The 13540-nt window shown below is 42.3% G+C and overlaps 1 protein-coding gene across 2 annotated transcripts in view; it reads right to left on the minus strand.

The window, feature by feature from the left end:
- PTAR1 (protein prenyltransferase alpha subunit repeat containing 1) overlaps positions 1-13262 on the minus strand; it is a 39232-nt gene extending 25970 nt beyond the window's left edge. Inside the window, exons 1-2 of one of the 2 annotated variants that reach the window (XM_075597776.1) lie at positions 13045-13259; positions 9981-10150 (exon numbers count right to left, since the gene is read on the minus strand). In XM_075597776.1, coding sequence (XP_075453891.1) covers positions 9981-10150; positions 13045-13130 — 256 coding nt within the window. In that variant the 5' untranslated portion in view covers positions 13131-13259. Of the gene's footprint in view, positions 1-9980; positions 10151-13044 lie in introns of both variants that reach the window. The other variant, XM_075597786.1, reaches the window with a different exon arrangement.
- Between the last annotated feature and the right edge of the window lie 278 nt (positions 13263-13540).

Below are 13540 nucleotides of genomic sequence, written 5' to 3' on the forward strand. Positions count from 1 at the left end.
GACTGTATGCAAAGCCATCAGTACAACCAACTTCACACTGATGATACCCATTAAGGTTGAGACATGTCTGTGAATGGTTTATCTGGCTTTGATTCAGATTCCCATGCTGTGCTTTAAAGCTGTGTTAACAGCGAGCATTAGCTTATATGGGCTCCATGTAACAATGGTTTTTCAGGCAAAAGGTGACACATTGTGTGCTCATTTGCATGCCATTTCCCAGAATCCCTTGCTGCAGTGGAAGCACTGTATGCTGGGGATAATGGTGAAAGGCAGGGTTGCAGACCTGCCTATGACATGTGAATGTGCTCACAAGTGATCTTTTTATTTACTATATGCAATACGGTGGAGGCTTCTTGTTGCCTTTTTTACCCACCCTAACTTAAAACACAATACATACATACATACATACATACATACATACATACATACATACAGTTCCCATCCAGCAGGGGCAGCAGAACAGCAGAGAGACAGCACTCAGAGGTAAGTCAGCAAAATAATGTATTGAACAGGCACAAAAATCCGACGTTTCAATCCCCAGGAAGAAGATCCCTCTTGGGATAGAAACGTCGGATTTTTGTGTCTGTTTCAATACATTATTTTGCTGACTTACCTCTGAGTGCTGTCTCTCTTTGCTGTTCTGCTGTTCTGCGGGATGGTAACGTACCCTTTACATTATTTATGGGACTAGCACCAGGCCTTTCTGGATATCTATATTGGAGTGCTTGCTGCTTTTTTACATACATACATACATACATACATAATACAAAACAAACCAATAAATAATGTCTAAACCAGATCAGAGTGTCCTCATTAGTAATAATTCCCAGAGTGGTAAAGTTGCCCGTAAGGGTGCAACGCGTTAGTGGTGTTAACCTGACGCTGTACCGCTGTTCTCTTTTGGACCTGTGTTATACCTTTCAGGACTTTGTTTGATTGACGTGTACTGCTGCACTCTGATTGGGGTCACCCATACCAGGACAATTCACTCATCCACCGCGATGAACATTCATGAGCTGAGTATATTTATCTCTGCTGGTTCTATTGTGCACTAGCATGTTATAGCAGTTATTAGTATGCTGGCTATATCTATATAGCCATATTAGTGGTTTAATCTCCAAACACTACAGCATTGCCATGTGATTATCTGTGTGGGTTTCATTGGAGAGGTTTTTTTCTCTCACTCAGGCAATGTTTGCAGCCTTCAGAAATGCAGGAGGTTCTGTCATAAAATCTATGTGTGCTTATGGATGTGTTTGGTGTTCTCTTTGATGGATGTCTGTGTATGTCCCTTAAAGTGCTCCCATAGTAATTATATATTTTGGCTTCATTATGAGCCACAGGTCTGCAGCCAGTTAGCCAAGGTGTCTAGATACACCCCCCCCCCCCTTTTTTTTTTGATAAACCAGACGGTTGCAATCATATTTGTAATGGTACTGGATGGGTATCAATGGCGCTAAACACATAGGAATGGTAAATAAATTAAATATACAACCAGAAGGGATGGAGGGATGATCTCAGCCGGCGTGAGATCATCCCTCCATCCCATCTGGTTGTATATTTAATTTATTTACCATTCCTATGTGTTTAGCGCCATTGATACCCATCCAGTACCATTACTATTGTCTGACTAGGGGTCAGAGGTGTATCTAGGCTGCTACACTTTTTATGTTTATTCAATTTATTTTTAGAGCATATGTTTTGATAATCATTAGTGTTAGTGCTACCTATTGTTTTTTATTGTGCAATCATATTTGGGTACTTTGTACCCAGTGTGGTCTAATTAGATAGAGGGGTTTTCTTGGTTCCTTTTTGGATTCATTTTGTTCAGTCCTTATTATTTAGAGTTCAGTACGTGTTTTTTTTTTTTTAGTCGGTCATGTTTGTTATTTTGTATGTGTTATTGCTTTGTATTGAGTTTTTGATTTAATTGATTTGATACATTTTTCTACAGTATTTTTTTTTTTTTAATGTCAGAGTGTTTTATGTGACGGTTCTTTTTTCTTTTTGTGGTATAAATATAATACAAATACACACACACACACACACACACACACACACACACACACACGGATATGGAGCTCTGGTCTCATCCGGGCCTGAACACCATATGGAATGAATCTTTGCGGTGGATATCAGGCCAAGGTTAAGCAGGACATGTGCCGACTGTGGTTTTTGGTCCCTTTTTTCCCCCATCTTTTTTTCCTCTCTGTACAAGCATAAGTAAGTCCATGGGGTTTGAGTGCTGTGATTACTATGTCCATAGGCAACACAATTATCTCCAATGGCCTGGCTGCTTTATGCCAGGCTCGTAATCTGTGAAAGAGGCCCAGGAGCAGAAAATGTGTGAAAAGAAAACAAAAGTAAAATATGTCTGGAGTAGAGGCACTTTCACAAATAGATACCTTTCAGCAACACAAACTAGAGGACTGCATTTGTTTGAGCATTCCATAGAATGTTAACACACATGAACATACCATCCAATACCATGTTCAATTTTATTTCTATAGAATGCATGGATTACCTTTGCAGGGTCATGGTTTGTTAATTACATTTTCATACCATAGCCGAGGAACCTTCAATAGTAAGTACCTGGCCAAAATGTAAATTGTGGATCTGCCTAGGCTATTCCTCCCCCCCTGTTTTTAGATGTATAGGAAGAAGGGGGTCTCTGGAAACCCTGCTTCCCAAGATATTTACCTCCAAAAAGGTGCCCACAGTACTATCCGATCCAGGGGAAAGAAAATGGAGGTTTAAAGATCCCAAATCACGCAGGCCAATAGGAATCCGCAACGTCACCCTTCGCGGCTTCCTATTGGCCCGCATGATGTGGGTGATTTAAACCTGCATAAAGAACCAGCAGAATCTTTATAGGAGGTAAATATCCCAGGATATAGGGGGTCCCCCACAGCTAAAATGAATGCTGTGTAGAACCGGGGAGACCCTGCTAACTATACATGTATTGGAATGCTCCTTTAAGCATAACCAGAAAACAAACAAACACTTACTATCTGAAAATGAAACATTCACAATCTTAGCAGACGACACAGTTTAAAACCGGTTGTGTAGGAACCGGCTGAAAGGGTCTCAATCTTAACATGTTTTGACCAAAAGATGAAAATACATATACGAATCAAATAATTTGTCTCATTTCATGTGCATTTGTTTACTTCCTATTTGTTAAAAAAAAAAAAAAAAAAATCATTTTTTTAATCGGCTAAATGTGCACAACAATTCTACTATAAAGTAATACTACAGAAAAGCGGCCAATTATGCATGATGTTAGACACACTTATCCTAAAGGATCATAACTAGGGATTCTGGTTGTAGGTTTTAACCGAAAAAACCCACCGACTGATAATTTGCACTTCCAGTTAGAAGCACTGCAGGCAACATTGCATTACATAAATAAATATAATAATAATAATAATAATAATAATAAGTTTGAAACAAGGGGTCCCCAGTGCCGAACACCGTTGATTTCAGCTCCAGGGAACCCCTGTTTCTGAAGATAATTATGTCAATAGGTGTTGCCGGTACAAGCTGCAGTTGGGCAATTAATATGGCAGGTTTTAAAGCCCTGTGGGCCAATAAGAAACTGCAACGTTATCCCTTGTGTCTTCCTATTGGCCCACGTGACTGGGAGCTGTAGGCTACGCTTATAGTGCAGCGACGCGACGGCAACGTCAGGCTACGGACGCTGGAAAAATCAAATCTAGATGACTTCCAATCGCGACCAATCCGTTGAGCTTACTAAAAGCGCACGCAACGGCGGCGGCAATGCATTTGTTTCGCGCGACATCGAGTCGCTGTCGCCGGCACTATAAGCGCAGTCTTAGACTGCAGAGATACCTGCAGCACCTCCGGAGGTAAGCATCTCGGGAAGCAGGGGGTCCCCGGAGCTGAAATCAATGCGGTTCAGCTCTGGAGACCCCCTGCTTCAAACATATACATATTTTTAAAGCACAGTGTCACTTAATGTGCTCCTTTAAAACCGATAGAAAACTAACATAAAAGTATAATTTCTTATTGAATTAGTTCTCGTGTAAAAATCCAGTCACATATAGGATACAAAGGCAACCCAAACAAGGTAATGAAACTAACAAGAATATACAGATAAAACACCAAATTCAAATGTGTCAATTTATGTCCGTTGTTAAAAAAATGTATAAACACAGATTGTTGTCAATAAAATAAAAACAGAAAACTGGAATTAATAATAATAATAATAATAAGAAGAAGACATAACGCCACAGTGATTACAACGTTAATATATTGGGGGCAATGGAGTCCCCCCAAAAAAAGAGTTTACAATAATATTTCTGAGACAGTAAAAAATACTTAGAGAATGAGACAATGCAATACAGGATCACAATGAGAAAAGAAATTTAAAGGGAAGGCAATTTCTTATATGCGGATATATGCAAACATTTACTCTTTTTTCTTTTATAGACAGCCTCAGTTAAATGTAACAGACCCCATTAACCATGCAGCATCAAGCGGAATATCCTGCTTAAATTAATTCAGTGTAAATGGTAACAGTCTTCCAAGTTACAAAGTTTTCAATTATCTGCACTAGATTCAACACATTTACAACAACTAGTTTTATTTCTGCTGCCAATTACTTTGCTGATGTGGTTTGTGGAAATCTTTGTGTTAGCAAACGTACAGACGCCATCTGTCGCCTAACGCTTCCTAAAACTCGCAGCCCAATGAGACTTTCAGACATCGTTACAACTTGCTCAAGGAGATACCAGCTACTTCCACAGTATCTGCTGCATTATCCCAAAGTGGCCTTAATTTGTTATGTGTCTGTAGCAGATGCTGTAATGTTCCTTGCACTATTTTACATCTAGGGCATGGTTACGCTCATCACGATTTAATGAAGTACAGCTAACTTTTTGAAGATGCAATGCTTTTTTTATTTTTATTTTTTTTAAAGTTATGTTTTTTTTTGCTAAAAGAAAACAGAACAGAAATGTAAAAAATTAATTAAATAAATAATTAAAAAAAACAACTTTAGCTTTATTGTATTTTTGCAACCTGCAGCCAAACTATTTCTGTCCAGCTGAAAAAAGAGCTAAATTATATCTACTGTTGTGTGCATACACACACACACACACACACACTTTCAGTGCTGGACCAGACAGCAACGCATCCTGATCTGCAGAGAACTTTTGATGTAGCTGTTGAAGATGAAACAGTTACAGAATAGATTAAGACAGAGACAATACTATTGGGTTCAGTTAAACTAAGAAGCCTTTGAACTGCTAAATCGGAAGCTCCAGCCAAACACGTCTTCAAAACGCCTCCTGGACTGCACACACACGATCCTAGCAAGCATCAGGACTTGGGTTTTTTTTTTTTTTTTTTTAAGAGTTGAGTCCACTTTGGAAATATCATTTTAAAACGTTTATCCATACTGTGAAATATCAACACGTTATCATATAAAAACACATTTGGATACTAAATTAACCCTTAGTGCTGGAAGTGCCACAGCCCCTGCGGCACTAGCGATCACGTGACTGGTCCACTTAGTGACAGATTGCGCTCTGGAGCGCGGAACGCAATAACCCGTAGAAAAACAAGCAGGGTCTGTAAGACGTAGCTACAGTACGACATTATAGGGCCCCTGGAGTGGCAGACCTCCTGACGTAGTAGCCAAGTCCTTAGGGTTAAATAAAATTAAATACAAACAGATGAAAGAGACAGTACAAAAAACATAAGGTTTTAGATTAAAAACGGACAGAAAGTGAGACAGCTGATTATATACTACCCGGGTATGTTACAATTTCCGTTTCATTCTTTGTAGTGAGAGGTGGGAGGAGCTGCATTTAATAAGTTGTCCCAAAATACAAATCAAGATATGTCTATTGCTGCTCCAGGCACTCTTTACCCTGTCTTCTCTCCTTACTGTATGCTGTGCCTGGTGATCACTTATACACAACTGTACCCCATGACAGTAAAGTGTAAGGGTTAAAGATCGAGAATGGGGAAACATTAACGAGTCCCCCATGCCATATTTAAAGTGACCCAGAAAAACAAATACATAGCATACGTTTTTCCTCAGGAGCATGTCATGCTTTTGCTTACTTAACAATGCTGTGATACGATGACATCTCTAAAGCAACAAGAATGTAGTACGGTAGGTGTTTACTAACCAGGTGCACAAGTAAGTTAAGGTGAATAAAACAAAATGACAAATCCGCTCCACCGTACAGCAATGAAAGAACACTAGTGAGCATATTCACATGTCTGAAACAGGTTCACAAACCTGCCTTACCCCATAATTGCACAGCATACTGTGTTTTCACTGCAGCAAAAGATTATGGGGTAAGGCAGGTTTATGGACCCGTCTCAGGATTTTTGTCACTCACCATAAAACTTACTTTGTGTACCTGGTTTGTAACAACGACCAGCAGCGCAATGGAAGGTCAGTAACCGTCTTCACACCCCGAGACGAAAAAAGGTCAAAAACAGCTGTCTGTGAGTTGTCATGCGCTTCTTTAATCCAAGCTTTGCCTTAGTGCAGAGTAAGGCTGCGTCCAGAGTGAATCCAGCCAGGCGGAGGCGTGCTGAGGCTGAGGGAAAGCGGGTGCTTTCCCTGGCCTTAGACCGCGCGCCGTCCAGGGGCGTGGGGGGAGGGGCGGGAGGGGGGCCTGTGACGTCACGGAGCTGGTTCGCCCTCATTGGGAGAACCGCTCACGTGACCGGCCCTGCGCAGAAACTAAAAATTTGGTAAGACCTACGCTTCCGCACGCTTCCGCAAGCGTGCGTGAGCCCCTGCTAAAGCCGTTCTCATTGCGGCTGCAGGGGCTCACTGCCGAGCAGCAGCGCTCCTCAGCACGGGTCAGCGCCTAAGCGCTGACCATGCCCGAGGCCTAAAGGAGTACTTCAGTATTATGCCTCGGCCAGGGTGGCGATGAGCGGGCGGGCGCGCTCATGTTGGCCGCTCTGAAACACATTGTGGCAATGTGTGTGGCCAGCATGAGCAAGCGCCTTCTCGGCACTTAGAAGCTTGCAGAGCAAGCAAATTTGATTTTGCCGCTCACAAGCGCGGCACATGAGTGGTTCGCACAACGAGGGCGAACCAGCTCCGTGACATTGTGGCCGCACCCCCAGACGAGCGTGCACCTAGCCAGCCACAAATCGCCCGACTGAGCAGGGTGCAGCGCACGAGCGCCAGCTCCCTGCCTGGCCGCAGCCTTAGGCAATCCTTTTTTATTGGGACCAACAATAGATATTATAAGACAAGTTTTCGAGAGTTCTTTCTCTACCTCAGGTCAGCAATACGGATTTACAAAAGATTCCATGAGCTTAACACAGGTGAAAAACAAGATAACACGCTAAGGCAAATGATGCAGAGAAGGAATAAACAGACAGGGTAATAAATGGATGAAAGGGACAGGGAGAAACAGGACCCTACATTCATCAGCAGTGTGCAGGAGGGTGGGGGGGGGAGAGGGGTTTAATAGTAAAATTCACAGAGGCAGGGAGAAACATTACAAAAATTAACGCAGTGGGTAAAAAATGTAAATAATTAAAATAAAAAAAAAACCATTTCAGCATTAAGTCCTCTTGTTTTACTGTCAAAAAGCATCATCATTTTGAGTTCAAATGTTTTCTTTCTGGAGAGCTTTTAAACATTCCTTTGGGGATTTTGATGTTTAAATCATCTATGGAATGATCTGGCTATGAGAAGTGGCATCCCACTGGCTGGCGTGCAATATCTTCCTTCTTCATGGTGTGTTATTGTGTGTGTGTGTGTGTAGGTTCATTCTGGTTTGAAGTTTGGAATGCAAGGATGGGAGGTCTGGGGAAGATGTCATTTAAAGCTGCAGTTCAGTCAATATCCTGCATGTGTGTTTTTTTTAATAAATCAGTTCTGTAGTAAGAAAAAATACTTTTAGCATTTTCTGTTTTAAAAAACAACAACTTTGAAAGACCAATTTTCTTGTTTTCAATTTTAACAGCCATTTGCTAAGGCACTGCCCCTTCATGTCCTGTCACAAGCCCTGGCACACTCCTTCCCTCCCTCTAGCACATGTCAGTGCAGAATTGCTCATGAATACAGGCAGTCCTCGGTTATCCGACGCAATGCGTTACTCAAAATGGCATCGGATAGCGAAGAGTCGTAAAGCGAAACCCGTTTTCCCATAGGAACACTGTTTAAATTAAACGTTCCGTTCCTGAAGGCATTTTTAATGCTAAAATACACAAAATATTTTACTCAAACAATAAGATTATGCTGCACACACATACGTTATGTTGTAAAGATTCTATTTATTGAATCCAGAACTGTATAATAAAACTGTTAGACATGTTTAAAGGCATAAATATACCACAAAACCTTCACACAGACTGATCTGGATGATTTCTCTGACTGCAGCTTTCTGATTGACATAATGTTGCAACTTTGCAAAGCGTCGTAAGAGCGTCGGATAAGCCATTTCGGCGTCGTAAAACCGGCCATAGGGATGCATTGGACAGCGTCGGATAAGCCATTCGTCGTAAAACGAAGCGTCGTAAAACGAGGACTAACTGTATTCATGAGCTTCCACTGACAGACAAGCAGATTATAAACAAATCCCAGCTTTTAATATGTCACCAAATTTCGACCTATCAATACATGGAGAACGAATTGACTGGCAGCTATACAGTTCTTTAGGTAATTAGAGATTGCACACATGAAACTATTGAAGTAAAAAAATAAATGTAAAAAAAGACTGAACTGCAGCTGTAATATTTCACCCTCTGTCAGCATGGGTTGCCGATCTTTATTTTTTGTATTCTCTCTAGGACAGAGTTGTATGTGGCCACCAGTGGTATGCGTGTGGTTCTTGTATTGGCGCAGGTGTTCTCGTGGGGCTTCAAGTGCTGCTGTTAAAGCTTTGTTTTAAATGCTGTGTAAAACAGCAGGCATAAGCTTATAGGGATCCATGTTAAAGTTGATAAGAAATAAAAAGTGACACAGTATTCATTTGTATGTCCTTACCCAGAATCCTTTGCTGCAGTGGAAGCAGTGATGGACTGACCTTTTTGCAGCCCATAGGTTCGGAGGCGGCCCTCCTCCGCAGCGTAATTACGTCACGGTGGTATGTGATGCCACGTGGTCATGGCAATGCGGCGTCATGTGACGTCGGGTCGCCGTGACAATGCAACGCTACAGGAGGGGGGGCTGCTCCGGAGAAGGAAGAGTTTCACACACACACACACACACACACACACACACATTGCCTCCCCCCAAAAATTGCCGCTCTAGGTTATAGTAGCGGTGCGCAAACTGTGGGGCGCGACCCCCAGGGGGGGCGCGACACTGCCGACGGGGGGCGCGGGGTTTACAGAGGCCCCGCGCGCTTCCCGAAGGCACTTAAATTAAGTGCCGGGGGAGCTGCAGGGCCTCTGTAAACCTAACTTACCGTGGCTCCGGCGGCTTCCTCCCTGCGTCGCCATGGCAACGCGGCGGCAAAATGACGCTGCGAGGTCATGTGCCGTCACGTTGCTATGGCAACGTGACGTCATTACGCCGGAGCGCGGGTAAGTTGGGGTTGGGGGGGGCGCGGGAGTGAGGGGACAGCCGGCAGGGGGGCGCAGGGAAAAAAAGTTTGCGCCCCCCTGGGTTATAGCATAGTCAACCTTGAGCAAAATCCACCCGAGTGGAAGCATTGTATAATGTGCGATCATGGGGTAAAGCAAGCATGCGAATGTGCTCAGGAGTGTTCTTTATCATTGATCCTAAAAACATTTCTCTTTTTTTATTGTTCGAATATTTACTCATTTTTTGCATTTCATAAAAATGTGTATAAAACATCAAACATTATGGAAACGCTAGAGGAGTTGTCCAAGTACGCTTGCTATACATCGTACCCATTATTTGGGATGGAACACATTACGAAACTACTAAAAGAAAAATAGCAGGAAGTATGTTAAAAATGAAACCATGGACCAGAATAAATGCGTACGTGCAGGCGAGCCCTTACCGTCTCTGATAAGCCACCGTTTCTTCTGGCGATAAAGCAGCAGTTTGTTGTGAACATATGGAAGCAGAAACTTGATGCACCAGCTCTCCACACCCAGCTTGTTTTCTACCAATACGATTGGGCTCCGGTTATACCTCGCTTCAGGGCATGGGATTAATCCAATTTCATCTCTAAGGAGGAAACAAAGGTAATCCCTCATCCATATTCCAGCCTAAAAGAAATCAATGCGTTTATGATAAATGCCTGACTAGGAGGGCATGGTCAGTAAGCAGTCATTTTACTTAGTTGGTCTGATTTCCCCTCCCGCCCATTATTATCCAGATTGTGTATTTTAATTTGTTAAGTGCTTTATTACTTGGCTCTGATAATTGCAACTTTAGAGTCGCTGCTGTATGTTCCTCTATCATATGAGACTAATTAGCTGCTACCAAAAGACGTACATCATTTGTGCATTTTGTGATGTTTAATATTGTGATTTCTTCAATTAACACACACACACAACACACACAACTGAAGCTCTCTCCCCCATCCCCTCAACCAAGATAAAGATGCAGGGACTCCTAACCCATATGAAATGGTTCAGTTACATGACACTGCTCCTTCATACAACGCTTTCTGTACTGTTGAACTGCTTCGTCTACAAATCAGTTTTGTTAATAATTTCCCTCGCTTCTTTCTACACTTGCATCCCTCATTGGAAGCTCAGAGCCCAGCAGCCCAGCTTTTTTTTTATCCCATGGGTCTCAAACCAAGTAGAAACATGTTACAGTACTTCCCACGTGTTTCTATCCCCCACTGGCAGAGGGGAATCTCTACAAAATGCAGGTGCCTACAGGAACCAAGTGGTTAAAAACACAAAGTACAACGCAGCAAAACATAAATAAACCTTACTGAGCACATGTACTATAAACCAACGCTGTGCAATTATTACTCCTATTATTTCCGCAAGTCTCCCAGCAACCTGCTTAAAATAGATTTTTGGAAATCCCTTGGGACGGGGCCTCCTCTCTTCCAAGGTTTATTGCATATTTTGTAATGCAGTCTCCACTGATTTATAATTCTATGTATTGCAATGTACTTTTGCCGATTCTGCAAAACATTGTGTATTTTGCTGATTCTATGTGAATATATACACGTACTATATTTTGGGTACATTACAAAGGGGGCGTAATTTGGGAACTGGCCTTTAGAATGTCACTGCAATATATCATCTGTCTCGTGAGTTATCGCTTCCTAGAAACCTAGCCAAGTCTCTCACATGTTCAGTTCATCAAATACAGTACCAGTAAACAACTCCCCCCCCCACCCCCCACCAGACCAGAATCTATAAGAACCCATTGATTGTGTATTCTTAAATGAATCACATAGTATTAGTACAAATGCACTGTTGGAGCTTGGTTTCCCAATACATTCTATTACTTTATTTTTTAAAGCACCATGTACACTGCAAGAATAAAGATAGTTTACAATACACAAGATACTGTATGAAAAGTACATACACGGCCAGACATACACACCTGATTTCACCCACGCCGCCCTGCCATCTCTTCCCCCTGTAAATTGTGTTAACCCTCTCATTTTAATACTGACTAACCTTAAAACTTGCCCCACAAATCAAGCATCCCAAAAGCCTGCACTCATGGTTACTGTCCCACACTCAGTTACTCCTACCACCCATTGTGACCAAGCACTGCCATCTACAGCACTTATTCCCTCCCCTGCTGTCTCTGTAAGTTCCCCATCAAACCTCTTAGATTGTAAGCTCTTCGGGGCAGGGATTTCCTTTCCTATTGTCGGATTTTGCTGCACTTATTGTATTATTATAATTCCCTGTACTGTATTCTTTGTGAAGCGCTGAGTACACTTTTGGCGCTATATAAATAAAGACATACAACACAAGTACCATACTTGTATGTATGGTACTTGTGTTGTATGTCTTTATTTATATATCGCCAAAAGTGTACTCAGCGCTTCACAAAGAATACAGTACAGGGAATTATAATAATTATAATGCAGTAAGCATGGGAAGATAGGATGCTGTGCCCAGAAGATCCTGTAATGAACACTGCTAACAAGTTTGTAAGAGAGTCACAGACAGAAAAATGTTGGTCCACAAAAAGGGGGGTTAACAATGCAGTCAGTCCCTTTCCAGTACATACTCAAGAGATTGGCAATCCAACACATTCTTGTAAACCTTAAAACCACCCTGATGCTGTCAATGCTGTTAATTGTGGGTAATATACACCCATGAGTTAAAGTAAATGCTCGACATTCACTTTGATATCAAACACACATCAATATGCATTCAGAAGTTATGTTACTACATGCATGTTGCTAGATGCACTTATGAGTTAGGTTGCTGGCAGGCTAGGCTCTAAATGTGAGTAAGCATCACTAACAAAGCAAGTCCAGGAGTTGAGGACACCTTCAACCACCTTTAAATTCCAGGATACCAGATTCAGAGTGATACTGCCAGATTGTAATACAATTCAGAAACATCTAATTGCTCAACACATTCATTTCCATAACAACCAACACATAGCTTTGCATGTTATTTTCATAATACACTTGTACAGTACAGATTGTAAATCATAAGTAAAAAGCAGATTCGCTATGTGTTGTTGCATCCTCTTGGAGAAGGGGTTAAATAAAAACTATTCTGCACATCCCAGTAATAGGATTAATTTGGGGAGCGTAGTTGCATGCAGAGGGTTACTTAAAGCCTCGGCAATGCAAAACCAAGTGCAAAAAAAAAAAACAACACCAGCTTTGTTAACAAAATAGAACATTTGAAATAGAATTTTATTTATATTTTTGTTAAAATGAATTTTTTTTTCTCTTTACGGTAACAAATGTTCAACTCCCACAGAATATATTTAAAAGAATAAAGCAGAAACCAAAATGAAACGTTGCTGCCCTTATACCGAGATCAGCTCCTGCGGCTGAAACTTTCCCCAACTTGTAAAGATGTCACACTCAGTCCCCCCCCCACCCGTGCATGGCCGCGCTGTGACGTCACAATGGCAGGCACGGTGACGCCACGTTCCCTGGCACTGTGACTCACATGTTCGGGTTCTTGCGGAAGGCGCCAGTGATGTCCTTCACCACCCGCTGCACCAGCACCTCCACCTCTTCCTGCCACTCCGCCATGTCCGCAGCTCCGGGCGGGCAGAAAGCAGCAGCAGCAGCAGCGGGAGAAAAAAAAAAAAAAGCTTCCGGGTCAGGCTGTGTGGGAAGCGCTCACCCTCCTCCCCTGTGCTGCTTATAACTCCTTCACTGATGCATCACTCTGCCGGGCTGCTGATGCCAGTTGTGGGAGTAGCTTCCACCATGTGGGAGGTTGCAGGGAGAGAGAGGACAATTTGGGGCTATTACAGCAGAGTAGAGCTGTTGATCTTTTTTTTCATGCACTGAACCCATTTGCTGCCAAGAGGGTCCTGCAACCTATTGGGAGCATAGTAGGAGCCTGTGGGGAGAGATGAGGATTTGGTAGTAGGTAGAGATGCATAAGCTCATAGGACTCCCATGTTAAAATGGATGAGAAGTAAAGTGACATGCAG

Source organism: Ascaphus truei, chromosome 1 (assembly GCF_040206685.1).
Source record: "Ascaphus truei isolate aAscTru1 chromosome 1, aAscTru1.hap1, whole genome shotgun sequence".
NCBI classification, from domain to species: Eukaryota; Metazoa; Chordata; class Amphibia; order Anura; family Ascaphidae; genus Ascaphus; species Ascaphus truei.